Genomic DNA, 16326 nt, shown 5'->3' with positions numbered 1-16326 from the left:
ATAGACTATAGCAGTGGAATAATTATTTCTTAAGCATATAGATCACCATTGGAACTCCTACGACTTTTGGTCTTCCCACAACTTAAAATGACCTTTCTCTTCGTGTGATTTTTTCAATTACATTTATCCAGTCTTTTTCTTTTAAACTCTGACTCAAAAAAGTTATTTATATTTTCAGCAACTTCACTTGGACTACTCATCTGCTTAAAGTTAGGTGCTGGTTTAAGTACTTTGCTGAATGTGGGCTTAATGTGGAAGAAGTAATTTTTAGTCACATTTTGGCCGGGTATGTGTGGTGTGGAAACAGGGCCGACTCCAGGCACTAGGTTTCCAAGGAGGTACTTGGGGCGGCATTCAGAATGGGGCAGCAGTCCGTGTCCCGTGGTGGCAATTCGGTGGCAGCTCTGCTGCTCTTCCTGCAGCGGTGGCTTTTGGGCGGCAGCTCCGCCGCTCTTGCGGCGGCGGCAATTCAGCGGTGACTGCTCGGGTGGCAAAATTGGTAGAGCCGTCCCTGTGTGGAACATGGCTCAAAAATTACCTAATCTACATTAAGAAAAGGAGGACTTGTGGCACCTTAGAGACTAACCAATTTATTTGAGCATAAGCTTTCGTGAGCTACAGCTCACTTCATCGGATGCATACTGTGGAAAGTGCAGAAGATCTTATTATATACACACAAAGCATGAAAAAATACCTCCTCCCATCCCACCCTGGTAATAGCTTATCTAAAGTGATCATTCTCCTTACAATGTGTATGATAATCAAGTTGGGCCATTTCCAGCACAAATCCAGGTTTTCTCCCCCCCTCCCCCCCCCACACACAAACTCACTCTCCTGCTGATAATAGCCCATCCAAAGTGACCACTCTCCTTACATTGTGTATGATAATCAAGGTGGGCCATTTCCAGCACAAATCCAGGGTTTAACAAGAATGTCTGGGGGGGGGGTAGGAAAAAACAAGGAGAAATAGGCTACCTTGAATAATGACTAAGCCACTCCCAGTCTCTATTCAAGCCTAAGTTGATTGTATCCAATTTGCAAATGAATTCCAATTCAGCAGTTTCTCACTGGAGTCTGGATTTGAAGTTTTTTTGTTGTAAAATAGCGACTTTCATGTCTGTAATCGCGTGACCAGAGAGATTGAAGTGTTCTCCGCCTGGTTTATGAATGTTATAATTCTTGACATCTGATTTGTGTCCATTTATTCTTTTACGTAGAGACTGTCCAGTTTGACCAATGTACATGGCAGAGGGGCATTGCTGGCACATGATGGCATATATCACATTGGTGGATGTGCAGGTGAATGAGCCTCTGATAGTGTGGCTGATGTTCTTAGGCCCTGTGATGGTGTCCCCTGAATAGATATGTGGGCAGAGTTGGCAACCGGCTTTGTTGCAAGGATAGGTTCCTGGGTTAGTGGTTCTGTTGTGTGGTATGTGGTTGCTGGTGAGTATTTGCTTCAGGTTGGGGGGCTGTCTGTAGGCAAGGACTGGCCTGTCTCCCAAGATTTGTGAGAGTGTTGGGTCATCCTTCAGGATAGGTTGTAGATCCTTAATAATGTGTTGGAGAGGTTTTAGTTGGGGGCTGAAGGTGACGGCTAGTGGCATTCTGTTATTTTCTTTGTTAGGCCTGTCCTGTAGTAGGTGACTTCTGGGAACTCTTCTGGCTCTATCAATCTGTTTCTTCACTTCTGCAGGTGGGTATTGTAAGAATGCTTGATAGAGATCTTGAAGGTGTCTGTCTCTGTCTGAGGGGTTGGAGCAAATGCGGTTGTATCGCAGAGCTTGGCTGTAGATGATGGATCGTGTGGTGTGGTCAGGGTGAAAGCTGGAGGCATATAGGTAGGCATAGCGGTCAGTAGGTTTCCGGTATAGGGTGGTGTTTATGTCACCATTGTTTATTAGCACTGTAGTGTCCAGGAAGTGGATCTCTTGTGTGGACTGGACCAGGCTGAGGTTGATGGTGGGATGGAAATTGTTGAAATCATGGTGGAATTCCTCAAGGGCTTCTTTGCCATGGCTCCAGATGATGAAGATGTCATCAATATAGCGCAAGTAGAGTAGGGGCATTAGGGGACGAGAGCTGAGGAAGCGTTGTTCTAAATCAGCCATAAAAATGTTGCCATACTGTGGGGCCATTACCAGCAGGAGAGTGAGTTTGTGTGTGTGTGTGGGGGGGGGGGGTTTGAGAAAACCTGGATTTGTGCTGGAAATGGCCCAACTTGATTATCATACACACTGTAAGGAAAGTGATCACTTTAGATAAGCTATTGCCAGCAGGAGAGTGGGGTGGGAGGAGGTATTTTTTCATGCTTTGTGTGCATATAATAAGATCTTCTGCACTTTCCACAGTATGCATCCGATGAAGTGAGCTGTAGCTCACGAAAGCTCATGCTCAAATAAATTGGTTAGTCTCTAAGGTGCCACAAGTACTCCTTTTCTTTTTGCGAATACAGACTAACACGGCTGCTACTCTGAAACTAATCCACATTAGACCATCATGCATCCTTGGTAGCAGCATGGAAGAGGAAGCAGAGTACATCTCCAACTCAGGGCAGGTGGAAATGCAAGGGCAAGGAATAGATAGAACCTTCTCTCCTCCCCGAAACCCGAATGAACAATTTGTTGTAGCTGCTCCACTGTGTCAGGAAACATGTTCTGGCTGAGCTTAGACTTGCTACAGTTTATTCCTCCCATGTGGAAGAACCAAGAGGGAGTTTGTAATTCTGAGTCACAATCTTCCTCCCACGCTGCAATGATCTGCTGCCCCTTGCTCCAGGCAAATTGGATAAACATTATCTATTCCTTTGGTATTAAACAAAAAAAGCAAAACAAAAACTTGCAGTTATAACAATAAGCTATATACATGTGAGTTTTTTGTAAGACTGTTTTAAATATGTACCTGCATTAAGGCAGAGGATTAATTTTAATTGTTAATATATCATCATAGTTCAGTACCACAGAGCTGCTTGGTATAGAGTTGTTTAAATTCATCTTTGATTAAAACTATTATGCTATAGGATTTTTACCTCTTTAGTTTATAATCATGTTTGCTTTTTGGATGATTTAAAGTGGATTTAAAGTCATTAAGGCCTGCAGGCATTTTAAGTAATGGGGCTTAGGAAAGGGAGAGAGATTTTAAAAATCTGATGGTGGTTAGGACACTATATAAATACAGTACTATTATATTACCAATGGGCTAAACTGTTTTTTTATCTGGGGAAAAAATAAAGCATAAAACAATTAAAGAAAGTTAAAGTCCACGCTCTAGTGAAAAATTAATATAAAATAACAATCAAGACATAGGAGTTTATCATTCATAGTTTTACTCTCATCTCAAAAGCCCCACTGGGAGCATGGAATTTTCCCCTGGCTGAAAGGACTGTGGGGCTTGCTGCCAAACATGAGAGATTCCTGGGAATCCACAAAGATCTGCTGTAGGGTAGGGCTTATTGTTACCAAGGTCTGGTGCCTCTGCACTGGTCCAGTACCAGTGGCTTCCTGGAAACCAGACTTTATTGCTGTCATGTTATCATGGACCTCCAAACACCACAGGGAGGCTTTTGTGATATCCAAGGGAGGAGAAACAATTGCACAGAGGAGGACCCAGGGTCATTTCCACATGGAAGGGGAGAGATCCAGGCAAGATTGGCCCCTCCATGTTCAAGTGAAAGGGAGATGATCTGGGACAAATTCTGTTTTAAGTTCTCATCAGTGACCCCCCCCCTGACATCACTGGACCCCTAACCCTGTATCCCAGATCTGAATTTAGCCTTATATCTTGAATGAGTGTCAGAAATATAAGAGAAGGAGAATGCCCTTGCATTCAAAAATAATTCTGTATTGAGATAGGATATACTGTGTCTACCCAAGGTATGTTAACATGAGATTTTGTGGAATGATCTATCCCCTGCTTTATACAAAAGTCTACATTGCTATATCTCTCTTCCACATTTTGTCTTCATCTTTATACCATAGAATAATTGACTGTGAATTAAAGGATGCTTTGTTTTTCATTGAGTCTTCCTGGTAATAAAATATAGAGGTTTTCATTTTGTAATATAATAGATTTTTGTGACTTTTTCTTGAATATTAAGTACAGTGCATACCTCTTTGGAAAGCAATTGCTGAAGTATAGAACTTATGGGTCAACATAGCCTTAGCTGTTGCGAAGTATTTGGGTCTGCATATGGTGACAGAATAGAACCTCACAGTGCCACACTAGAGAGATCTCTTGAGGCAATGGATCAGCAGTACCCTCTGAGTTCTCTTATAAACACAAAATGGAGGAAATTAATTGACAGCACCTGTATTTACCAGGGACTGCATCCATGTCAACAGCACCTGATGATATCAAAGGCAGCTAAGAAATCTAACAGAATCAGCAGGGGCATTTCTTCTTCATCCATCCTAGTGGGAGACCAATGACAAATGTAACCAACATATTCATTGTGCCATACCGAGGTTTATTATAGTTTGCTGTTGAAAATGGAAGTCACTGGTCATAAGAAAAGATGCATTACCATGAAAAAAAATATGAAATAATGCAGAGTTGGTTTCCCTTGGTGTTTGATTCCTTGAGAACTTTAAATGTAGTAATTATGGCATATTAAAGTGTGCTCTTTACTATTCTGTTTTGTCTTTCATAAGAAGTTATTGAGTCACATATTGAAGAATCAAGCAATTAACAGTAACTTTCAGTTTGCATCTTGCAATTCAGGACTTTTATGACAGTGTTAGCTCACAAAACATCTTAAATATAAAATCTATGGAAAAATGTTTCTGGGCTTCTCAAAATTGCTGTAGTTTGTTTTATAGCTTCCTGTTTTAGGAATTAATAATGAAGTCTCCCTTTGATATTAGGAGGCAGAGATTTGTTCAGAATTCATGAGAGTTGAGTTCATGGCTTCCTCACAGATCAATAGGAGACTAGACCCCAAAGCTATTTGAACATGATACTCTATTGTAGGCTGGGGGGGAGGGTGGAAATCAAAGCATACCTCATTTCAACAAGTGCTAATAATTTCCTGGTTTTATTATTTCTGTAGTCAATCATACATTTTTATCTGAGTGATTTCCAATTATGTCACTCTTCAAAGATGTGTAAAAGTTATTTCATAGTCTTCCCTGACCAAGAACACAATTGTTGTCAGTATGTTAGCTTGTTTGACCTAACTACATCTTTCCTTTGCTGTACTACACAACAGCAAATGTGTGTACTTTTTCAAAAATACATTTACTTTCCCATCAGTAATTGTGAACATTATGAATTTAAAGGAAATGAATGATAACTGCTGTGTGTGGATATATAGCAAAATAAGTTCAACATAAGGTTATGCCACTGAGTCAAAAAAAGTTCTGTTGATACATACTGCACAGCTGTACCATAAGGTGCATGTTGAATACATAAAGAAAATGTTGGAACATACTAATAAGCAATGCTAAAGTTTATAACTGCTTTCAGAATGCTGGTATAATCAGTATTTTTTCCTATCCCTACTATACTGGTCAACATCATCCTGAGCTTAAGAGGAGACTCTAAATGGCCTAGTAAAAAGTAGGTCCAACTTCTAATCACTTTTTTTTCATTTTGGTCATTATGGTACAAGTGTTATTGGGCTGATAGGAAATATTTACATCTTTATTGAAATACTAAAGGACCAATTATAAAAAATGTGTTCATCTTCCTCCAAATGTAGACTTGTTCTCTTCAGTATGGGATCAAGTGCTTTTTTCTGGCTGAGCACTTAATTTCTGAAGTAATGGGGATTCCCCACTTTGTTTGGAAAGCTATTTTACAATCAACTTGACCTCACTGTTTCCTGTTAACCTGCATTTTCCTGTGCTCATTTTTATCCAATTACTCCTGCTTACAAACAAAACCATTCCTCTTCAGCCTTGATGTTTGTACCATTCACATACTTGTGTCACATAAGTAGTCACATAAACCTAGACATATTTATTTTGTGTAATCTTGCCTTATAAGTCAATGTAATACATCAGTTATTTCTGTAATTTTTCTCTGAGTTACCTCCAGTTAGTCAACATCTTTCTCATAGTGAGATCCCCATGCCTGCATGCAGTCTCACTACTGTTCTAGAAGGGAACTGTCATCTTATTATTTATACTAGAGTAGATTTTAGAGGCCCCAAAGAAGATCAGGTACCCATTGTGCTAGGTGCCATACAGTCTCACAGAGACAGACCCTGCCATGAAAAGCTTACAATGTAAATAGACAAAGACATAAGAAAATAAGAACAGACAAAAAGTGTGAAGGTAACAGAGGCACAGGTGGGTGATATGTCTTGCCTATGGTCCCACAGCAGGTCAGTGGCAGAGTTAGGATTTAGAGCTCAGTTGTCTTGGGCCTCAGTCTAGTGCCCTATCCACTGGACCATGATGCCTCTCTAACTTGGCTAATCCATGACAAGACATTTCTGTTTGTGCAGTAGAAAACAAAATTGACTTTTTATATCCTATGACAGAATACTCACATGAGTTTCTCACAGAGTCATATGCTAAGTAACCAAATCCTAAATTCAGAGAGCTGTTTATTTTTTTGATGGTGTGACAGGGTCAGGCCAGATGGCTACAAGAAAGTGACAGAAGGCAGATATATTAGCCCCAGGTTAAGTAGGTCCCTTTTCCCTGGGTAAGGTAACAGGGAAGATTCCAGAACACTCAGGAACTTTCTGGAAACAATTAAAGCAGACAGGCTGATTAGAACACCTGCAGCCAATCAAAAAGCTGCTAGAATCAATTAAGGCAGGCTAATCAGGGCACCTGGGTTTAAAAAAAGGAATTCACCTCAGTTTGTGGTGCGTGCAAGAGGCGCAAGAAGCTGAGAGTGAGAAGGCGTACTACTAGAAGACTGAGAAATACAAGCATTATCAGACATTAGGAGGAAGGTCCTGTGGTGAGAATAAAGAAGGTGTTGGGAGGAGGCCATGGGGAAGTAGCCCAGGGAGTTGTAGCTGTCATGCAGCTGTTACAAGAGCCACTGTAGACAGCTACAATCCACAGGGCCCTGGGCTGGAACTCGGAGTAGAGGGCGGGCCCGGGTTCCCCTCATCCCCCCAACTCCCTACTTGATCCCGGAGGAGTTGACCTGGACTGTGGGTTCCACCAGAGGGGAAGGTCTCTGGCCTGTTCCCTGATCCACTAGGTGGATCAGCAGAGACTGCGGGGATTGTTTTTCTTCCTTTCCCCATGCTGACCAGTGATGAGGCTAAGTGAGTGAACGGCAGATTTGAGCCACGAAAGTTGCTAAACTGAAAACTGCCGTGAACCTCTGAGGTGAGAAAATCCGCCAATAAGCGTAGGACCTACCAGGGCAGAGGAGGAACTTTGTCACAGTGGGTTTTTGTTTGTGTGTAAAGTTGTTGTTGGAAGCCAGATAGATTAGTCCTCAAGCCCCTCCCATGGAGAAGCTTTTCAGGGTATTTGACACTGAGTAATCCCCCTCTCCCCATATTTAATAAAGCTCTGTGTTCAGTCCTACATGAAATTGACTCTTTCTGTGATTCTTTACCATTGTTACATGACATGGTTTCAGAAGATGACTCACTTTAAAGCAGCCTAAATGGAAGGAAAATCAAATGCTAAAGTTCAAATTACTACAAGACTTTCCATTTGATAGACCCAGTGAATGCTCTGAATAGAAGGTACACTGAACCTGAGTCCAAACAGCAGAAAAAAACCCACACACTTGAACACAGAGAGTGGCAAACTACAGGTCATCTCATCAACCAATGCAGTAGCAAACAGAGCAAGAAATATTTATACATTATTTACCTTTGCTAAGGAAGGAATAATTATTTCTGATTATTTATGAGAATGATATTGCAATCTCACAGTCCTTCCAGGATGACACATTGAAAAGAATACATGTGTATACCAGGGTCTCACCAAATGCTGGTAATTCAGCCTCCCTCTCAGCATGGTGGTCTAGCTTAGAACATCATCTAAAATGCAAGGTGAAATTGTGTGAGTCATGCAGAAAGGCCAGAAGGACTCCACTCAAAGAATCTCTCTTACCCACAAGCCCAAAAGGTAATCCACACCCCCAAAAGTTGCACTGCAGGGATCTCATTGCAACAGATAGAAAAAAAAGATCTGAGAACATTGCTGAATGGGGCATAGTATGATGTTGCTAAATAGGGGCATAACATTAAAAAAATAGTTCATTGCATTATTGTTCTATCACGTGAGATGTCTTAATGCTGTGACAATTGCACAGAACATTTCTACAGATTGAGTAAATGACTTTAAAGTAATTATCTTATTATATAGTTCACTGTCCTTGATTAAAGGAACTGACTTTAGTGGGGGCTAGACACCCACAACTCCAACTGAAATTAGTAAAGCAGCATAATCCACTAGATAGTGCACAGAGCTCGGAGTCAAAACTCTGGTGTTCTACTCCTGGGTCTGCCACTGACCTGCTCTGTGAACTATGACATATGACCTTACCCCTCAGTTTCCCCATTTGTGAAATGGAGATAATGATACTTTCCTTTAAGAAGTTTTTTGAGATTCATGGACTGAAAAACTATATGTCCTAAGTAATAGTATACTGAATATTTACTCAGTATAAATTGAGGATGTTGAAATTTTTTCAAGAGCAAGTCAAGTAGAAATTGATGAGTTGTGTCAGTAGAAGGTGAGGAATCACGTGTGATTTTATTTGTTATAAACTCACCAAGATATGACAATAATTGCATATTTTTAAACATACATCTTAAATATATTATGTCAGGATCTACTAAAAAATATGTGTATATATATATATATATATATATATATATATTTATGCATTTCAGAAAAGGTTCTGCCTTTTCCTTTCATTCACTTCCTTCTACTTGCCTCTTTCAGTTTTTCCTTGTCAGCTTTTGCACAATTTAATCATGTTTCTGTATTTCCCTGTTCTTGTTTTCTTTATTGGTCTTTCTTTTGATGAAATTTAAATAGTTTTAAAGCAATCTTCAAAGCATTTGAGGGGAAACTATTGATTTGTTTAACAATTCTTCCACTTCAATTGTTGAGTGGTTTGAGCATAATTCTGTATTTCGTGGTAAAATCCTTGTGAGCCCAATGTGTTAGAAACATAATGCCTGAAGTCAATCATTCTACAGTTCTTTAACATTTTTGAGCCCAAGAAACCTTCAGTGCTAAAATTGCTAATGGCATCTTTCTGCTTATTTTTGGTCTCCCCTATATCTATTTAGTAAAGTAAGATTTTTAGAATCATTGAAACATTGCATGTTGTTAAAATAATGGTGGTAAAAGTATATCTTATACCACACTCAAAATATAATAACTAAAGATATGACTCTTGTAACTGTTAATGTCAACAATATTTAATAATGGATTTATGTTTTATTAAATCAATATACAATCCTTTTGCAAAAAATGGTATATTTCTGTTGCAACTCCTGGAAAAAAAGCATACAATAGTGGTTGAATTTCCCAAATCATGACAAGTAATGATTCTATTCACGGTTATGCTAACAAAGCCCCAGCTGAAATCAAACTTGTTATACCTCCAGGACAAGTGTGTGAGTGAGAATTCCATCAACCCTCTAAATAAGAAATGAAATTAAAAGATATTTGTTATCTCCAGTCAGTAGTGCTTTACCTTTTTTTTTTTTTTTTAAACTAACAGTTTTGAAAGCATTAATTGGCTTTTGGGGTTACCATGGTCACCAGGAACATGTTGGACTAAATGTTGGAACTAATGCTGAACAAAATACAAAAGCAGAAAGTAGTAAGAAAATCAACGGACCTGACTCTACAAACACTCACATGAATACTTCAGTTGTGGTGTTAGAGATCTTATGTAAAAACAAGTTTGCAGGATGGAGCCCAATTGCCACAGTGCAACTGTATCATGATCAATGAAAATATAATTATTATTATTTGTGGTGTTGTATTACCTAGACACCAAAGCCAAGATTAGAGTCCTGTTGTGCTAGTCATTATACAAACACATACTGAGAGCTCAAAGAACTTACAAGCTGAATAGAGAAGAAAGGCAAAGTGTGTCAGGGGAAACAGAGACACTGTTAGATGAAGTGAATTTTGCCCCAGGTCATACAGCAGTTAAATGGCAGAGCCAGTAATAGACTCCAAATCTATTGTTTTTCTTAATCCAGCACCTATCCCTAATAATGTGTCTTACTGAATTTATTTTGATTGTGGTGATCTCGCAACATATTGCTATTGTGGTATAGATAATACCAATTGAATGTACCTCTTCTTGGAGGGCATAAGGGAAGGTTTGACTCGTACATAATACTCTGACTATAACAAGTGGGTAACTTTGCATCTGGCATCTGAAAGTATCAATCATTTAAAAAGCTACTTTAAAGTCAAATTTTTATGCAAGAATCATCAAGAAAGTATCAAGTGTTTATAGAGTTAAACATAGAAAGCTTAGTCTGTTAATCGTTTGATATTTTTATCTCATAATAAACTTTTGGAATACTCTCATGAATTTATATTAAATTGTAAATATGCACTCATACATCAATTTTTCCCAAAAGCTGCATAAAAGAAAACAAAAGCAAAGTTTGTTTATTGTGGTTCATAAGTAGCCATTATTCATTTTTATATTCAAAATTAAAGACTGTGGTAATAAGATTAAATATGATGATTTATATAAGACAGTAACCAAGTTTTTTCCTGTGTTTGATAAATTTCTCAGTGACTTTTTTGAAATGCAAGCCTTATTTATGAGGTTTTTAAAAAAATATCATTACAGAAATATCTCTGTAGGCATATCAGTTGTGTGTTAGATAAGTTAGGCACTGTATAACAATCATATGATCCTTTGGCCCTGCTTTGTGACAGAGAAATTATTTAAGAGTAGTAAACAAATACCATATAATTATTCTCAATTTAAGGTAATTGTATGTGGTTAGCCACCTGAATGTGAATGTTTTGCTTGCTACTGTGTGAGTATTTTCTGATAGACTGGACTTGGTCAAACAGCATTAACATTTAATTTTTTAGAAAAGTGTTTGTATAATATCATTTACCAGAACATTTTTTGAAAATATGAATGAGGGAAGATCAGGACTTATTTTGTCTTTGTCCTCACTCACCATACAATTATTTACATTCTTTTAATATTCATTTACTCCAATATTGTTAAATGTTTATATTTATTGGCATCTTTAGATACTTTGACTAGTTATGTTGAACATATTTTATAACATAGCTGGAAACATAATGTGTGCTATTAGTTTAGCAATAGGGGGTAGAGCAGATGTCTCCTTTTGGTTTATGTTTCTAATAAAAATATTAAGTTTGTGATTTAAATTGCCAATCTCTCTCTCTCTCTTTAGCCTTTCATTCCTCTGAAGGAATTGGAGCAGTTTAACTTTGATATACAAAAATTGCTTGAACCACTGGAGGCTGAAATTCAGCAAGGGGTGAATCTTAAAGAGGAAGACTTCAATAAAGATATGGTAAATTGGTTGTGATGGAAGTATGAATGAACTAGAACTGGAAATGAATAAAAAAGCTGGGGCACAAATTAGAAACCTTTGCATTTGGATCTTTACACTGGACTTAAACAAATTCTAATTATACTGATTTATTATGAACTCAGTGGGCCCAGTTTAGCATTTATTGTTCTGAGTAATACTTTAGTTTTAGCGACATTTGTTTATGGTTAGGTATTGCACAAAGAAACAATTTGTATTAACTTGTGTATTTATCAATACTGTAGAGCAAACCTGCAATGCAGGCTACAGATTTTGTACTAATACCAGTGATATTTAATATAATTATCAATGAGATGAAAAAGGGAGTGAAAAGTGAAGTGGCACAATTTCCAGAAAACATTTAATTTTCTGAAGTAGAAAAGTGTGCGTATTATCAGTTTGATGTAGAAAAGCTAGTCAATTGGACAATGCAATGAAAGAAGAAATTCAGTGTAGACAAATTCAAAGTTTAAGGTTCAAACATTTAATGAAGAAACAATATATGATTTTGATGTGCACCAACGAATTCTACATACATCTGGTCATATTATTTATTGAAAATAACATTTGAAGTGCATTTAGCCCTTTTTTCCATTCACAAATGATTCACCAATACCATTTTCTAAAAATGGATTTGCTATTTTTATGCAATGGATACCATTAGGACAGTAGATGAAGGAGCTTCAACATTAAAAGGGTTTAAAACAATGTGGTGCACTGCCACTAGTACTATCCTGAGGAATACCAGACTGGGACCCACTTTCAGGCTCTTGTCAGTAGGATTGCCAGCTGTCTAATTGCACAAACCCAAACACCCTTGCTCTGCCCTACCCCTTCACCGAGGCCCCGTCCCCCACTTCCTCCATCCCCGCTCCTTCTGTTGCCACCTCCCCTGCTCTCATTCACTTTCTCTAGGTTGAGGCAGGGGGTTGGGGTGTGGGAGGAGGTGAGGGCTGGGGCCGAGGGGCTCAGAGTGTGGGCGGGGACTCCAAGCTGAGCCTGGGCTAGGGGGTGCAGAAGGGTGTGCATGGTGTGGACTCTGAGAGGGAATTTGGGTGCGAGGGGGCTCGGGGCTGGGGCAGGAGGTGGTGTGGGCTCCGGCTGGGCAGAGCTTACCTCAGGCAGCTCCCAGAAGCAACCGGCCTGTTTGACTCCTGGGCTCAGAGGTGGCCAGGCAGTTCTGTGTGCTGCCCCTGCCTGCAGGCATGACCCATGCAGCTCCCGTTGGTCATGGTTCCCAGCCAATGGGAGCTGCGGAGTCAGAGCTCAGGGGTGGGGGAAGCAGCACGCAGAGACACCCTGGCAACCCCTGCACCTAGGAACCGGCTGCTTCTGGGAACCGCATGGAGCCAGGGCAGGTAGGGAGTCTGCCTTAGCCCTGCTGCGCCACTGACCTGACTTTTAGGGGCCTAAAATCTTCCAGATTGGTTTCAGTAGCCACCAGCAGATCAAGGCAGATTCCAGGAGACTCCCAACCAATCCGGGAGGGTTGGCAACCCTACTTTTCAGGCAATGCCACTCTGTGGGTGGCCAGTAATAACGGTCTTTCTGTATATGTCTGACCCTCTCTCCATGGATTGAGCAGTCTGTTCAGCAAAATCAAATGCCTGTCACTTACGAGGAAGTGTAGAGCATTATATATTTTTAAACAGATGTTTCAAGCCAGTCATTTGATGTTAATTCTGAAATCAGTGTTAACACAGCTGTTTATTTTTTTACAGACAACAATACTAACATTTTACAACAGTGTTCATTAGAGTCATCTGTTTGGAATGCATCAAGCTTACTGCCGGGGCAGATATTCAGCTGGCATAAATTGTCAAAGGCCTATTGTCCCCCAAAGTCTTTTTTAAAGAATTTAGTTTAGTACATAGGTAAAGTAGATTTCCAATGATAAAATCCCCAAGTTTAGTGGCATCAGATTGACTTTACCTTTTCCATAGAAAATCTAAGAGGTATTTTCAAAGATTGCTTCCATAAAGGTCTGTTTTCATTTTTCAGTGTTGGTGTATTTACCATGAATAGCGATTATTCAATTCTAGAAACATTCACCCTTGAATCAACTTCATCCTACTGAAGATTTAACAAAGAACTACTGCTTGGGGTTCTTGTGTTCTTCTTTTGTGGTGCTGTGCACTTTTTTTTTAAAGTCAGAATTTCAACAAAGGATTGTTAAAACACATCAATTGGTATAAGCCATGGTTTAGAAATGTACTTTTGTTTATTGTTTAATAAAGAAGGGATATTTTTTATGTGGGGAGAGAAATGTTTTTTAAAACTTTTTGAACTAGTCATAGCTTCTGGACATTGCATGAAATCTAATCTCAGACATCTGCAGGTTTTCAAGTCCTGCTTTAATTACACCTTTCAGGAGTTTTACACATTTTTGGTACTGTAGTTAATAAAACCATTTCATCTCTTGTATAAAACTATAAGCACATGTAGCACTGACAGACCCTGCTCATCAGTCAGTGGGATTGAACCTCTGGAGCTTAGTGCATGAGCCTCTACAGCCTGAGCTAAAAGCCAACTGCCTGTTAGCTAAGGCTGTAGAGCAGACTCATTTAACTCTCTCTCAGTGGTCTCAGTGCCATTAGATGGGACATACCGCCACACCCAGAAGGTGTGTGGGTTACACACACACACAAGGTGAGTATTTCCCTTGTGACTGTGTAGGATTTTTATGTATGTGTGTCTCCTAGGGTGTGTTTAGTTACTAATTAGATTAAAATACACGTTATACCTGTTATTTTTTTTAATCAGAGTGAAGACAATGAGGGTACTCTAAAAGAATTACTGCAAAGGGGAGACACTCTACAGAAAAGCATCACAGATGAGAGAAAACGAGAGGAAATAAAGATAAAGCAACAGCTGTTGCAGACTAAACATAATGCTCTCAAGGTATAGGAGTTAAATTTGTGAACCCGTTTCCTAAAATAACGTATTATTTTTTGTTGCAGGGCAGTATTTTCCTTGGATAAATGAAACAATTATTCTTTTGCTGCCTAATAATTTTAAATAGTTCTTCTATATGTACATATTTGCTTCCACATTTCTGGTCAAATGTTTTCAATATCTTGATGGGTAACAAAAAAGGTTATTTTAAACATCTCAGTTAAAAAGTAATGTTTTGTCCCTAGAACACTGTAACTTTACACTCAGGTGATTGTTGACAATTAGACTAGAAGGATTCAGTTGCCTAACTATATTTTTATAACTCAGCATACATTGTAAATATTTCACCTACTGCCCTTTAGTCCCCTGACCTTAGTTAGAATCATTTGTCATAAATAACGTTAATTTTGAGGGATTTTTCACTCATTCAGTTTAACTTTTGTACTGAACAAAACCAGTAAATCTTGCTAGCACTGTATGCCTTAACTATCTGACAGTTACAGTCACTGTATGATTTTAGTGGCAATACTAGAACATTGTATTTTGCATAACTATGCTAAGATAGTTGGACCCTTGTTACGCTGTAGGAGTTCACCCAGACCAGTAAGAGATTCTCTCACTGCCTGCCATGTAATCTTGGCTGCCTCTGTGCTGTGCAGCTTTGGCTCAGAGCCCTGATGTCAGCAGCCTGCTTCCAGCACGATGGTCTCACCCTGGCTTCCATCAACCCAGTTACTTCCTGCAAGGTGACCCCAACAGCCCTTCCGGACCTTAGTTTCCCCAAACTATCTACCCTGCGGTGGCTAGTCCCTCTTAGTGGACACTCAGAGATAACAGCAAGTTCACTGCCTCAAAAGATCCACTACATAGAACAGCTTGTTACCTCTGCTGTTATACACGGCACCTTAACACACAGCATTAGTAAAACTAACAATAACTTAATTAACAAAGAACAGAGATTTAAGTGATTTTGAGCAAGAGTGAAAGAGACATTGCAGAATTGCAAAAAACAAAAAACAAAACAAAAGTAACACACTTTCTAATGTCTAAAACTTTTAATTCCAACAAGAACTAGCTTTGCCTGTGGGAGTTTTCTTACTCACACCAAGCTATCAGCATTCACCAGCCTGTTTTAGCCGGTCCCATCTTTCACAGATACAAAGCGCTGGCTGCTTTGTTCTTTCAGGTGATTGATACCCCAAAGTCTTTCAACAGGTTCTTATGGCCCCCAAGTTTATCTTTGTCTTCAAAGCCAGGAAGCTCTCTGAGGACTCAGCTTTCTGTGTCCAGTCCACTAGGGAGCTGACGCCATTTTTGTGTAAGTGGGGGAATGGTCCTGCTATTGTGGGGAACTTTCCTGGCTTATACACTACCCTGGTGAAACAGGTTAGCGAAAGGATCTGAGTCCTCGCTCCCACTTCCTTTACCCAGAGGCCTGCCTGACCTCAAGGGCTCCCCTTCCACTCTCCTGTGTGGAAGAGTCCTTGTAACCCCAACAAGGCTGGGCCCAGGATTCCTGGGGAGGGGCTCGACCCCCAACCTTGTTGTGGTCACTTAGGGCAGGGGCTAGGGTATCTCCACTCCAGAGTGCTCTCTCTGCTCTGGACACTTCCCTGACCCACTGATCATTACATACAGTTCAAAGCAAATACAATTTATTAAACATCAATCAGTTAAAAAAAAAAAAAGAAGGAAAACATGAGAAAGGTTAAAGGAAAACACAGAACCCTGCTCTGTGGCATGGGGAGATCACAACCAGGGTCTCTGCAATGTAAGGAAAGTTCAGTCTGTTCCTCACAAGTCCCAGGCCTCCTTCTTAGACTCTGGCTGTGCTGCAGGGATCCTTGCTCTAGTGGTGGCCACGCCCTCAGGCTTTAGGTGGCAGGACCCTTCTTTCCAGTGTCGCCTCCACGACATTGGGGTTACGATCCCCCTCCAAATCT

General features: G+C 39.7%; 1 protein-coding gene across 3 annotated transcripts in view; it reads left to right on the top strand.

The window, feature by feature from the left end:
* Positions 1-16326, top strand: part of DMD (dystrophin) — a gene marked incomplete at both ends in the record, with an annotated part of 1846964 nt that overhangs the window by 752535 nt on the left and 1078103 nt on the right. For all 3 annotated transcript variants that reach the window (XM_084636024.1, XM_084636023.1, XM_084636025.1), the window contains 2 exons: positions 11348-11470; positions 14252-14389. In XM_084636024.1, coding sequence (XP_084492150.1) covers positions 11348-11470; positions 14252-14389 — 261 coding nt within the window. The remainder of the gene's footprint in view (positions 1-11347; positions 11471-14251; positions 14390-16326) is intronic.

Source organism: Lepidochelys olivacea (genome assembly GCF_965140295.1).
Source record: "Lepidochelys olivacea isolate rLepOli2 genome assembly, chromosome: 1".
In the NCBI taxonomy this organism is placed as follows: domain Eukaryota; kingdom Metazoa; phylum Chordata; order Testudines; family Cheloniidae; genus Lepidochelys; species Lepidochelys olivacea.
This window is presented reverse-complemented; position numbering and strand designations above follow the sequence as displayed.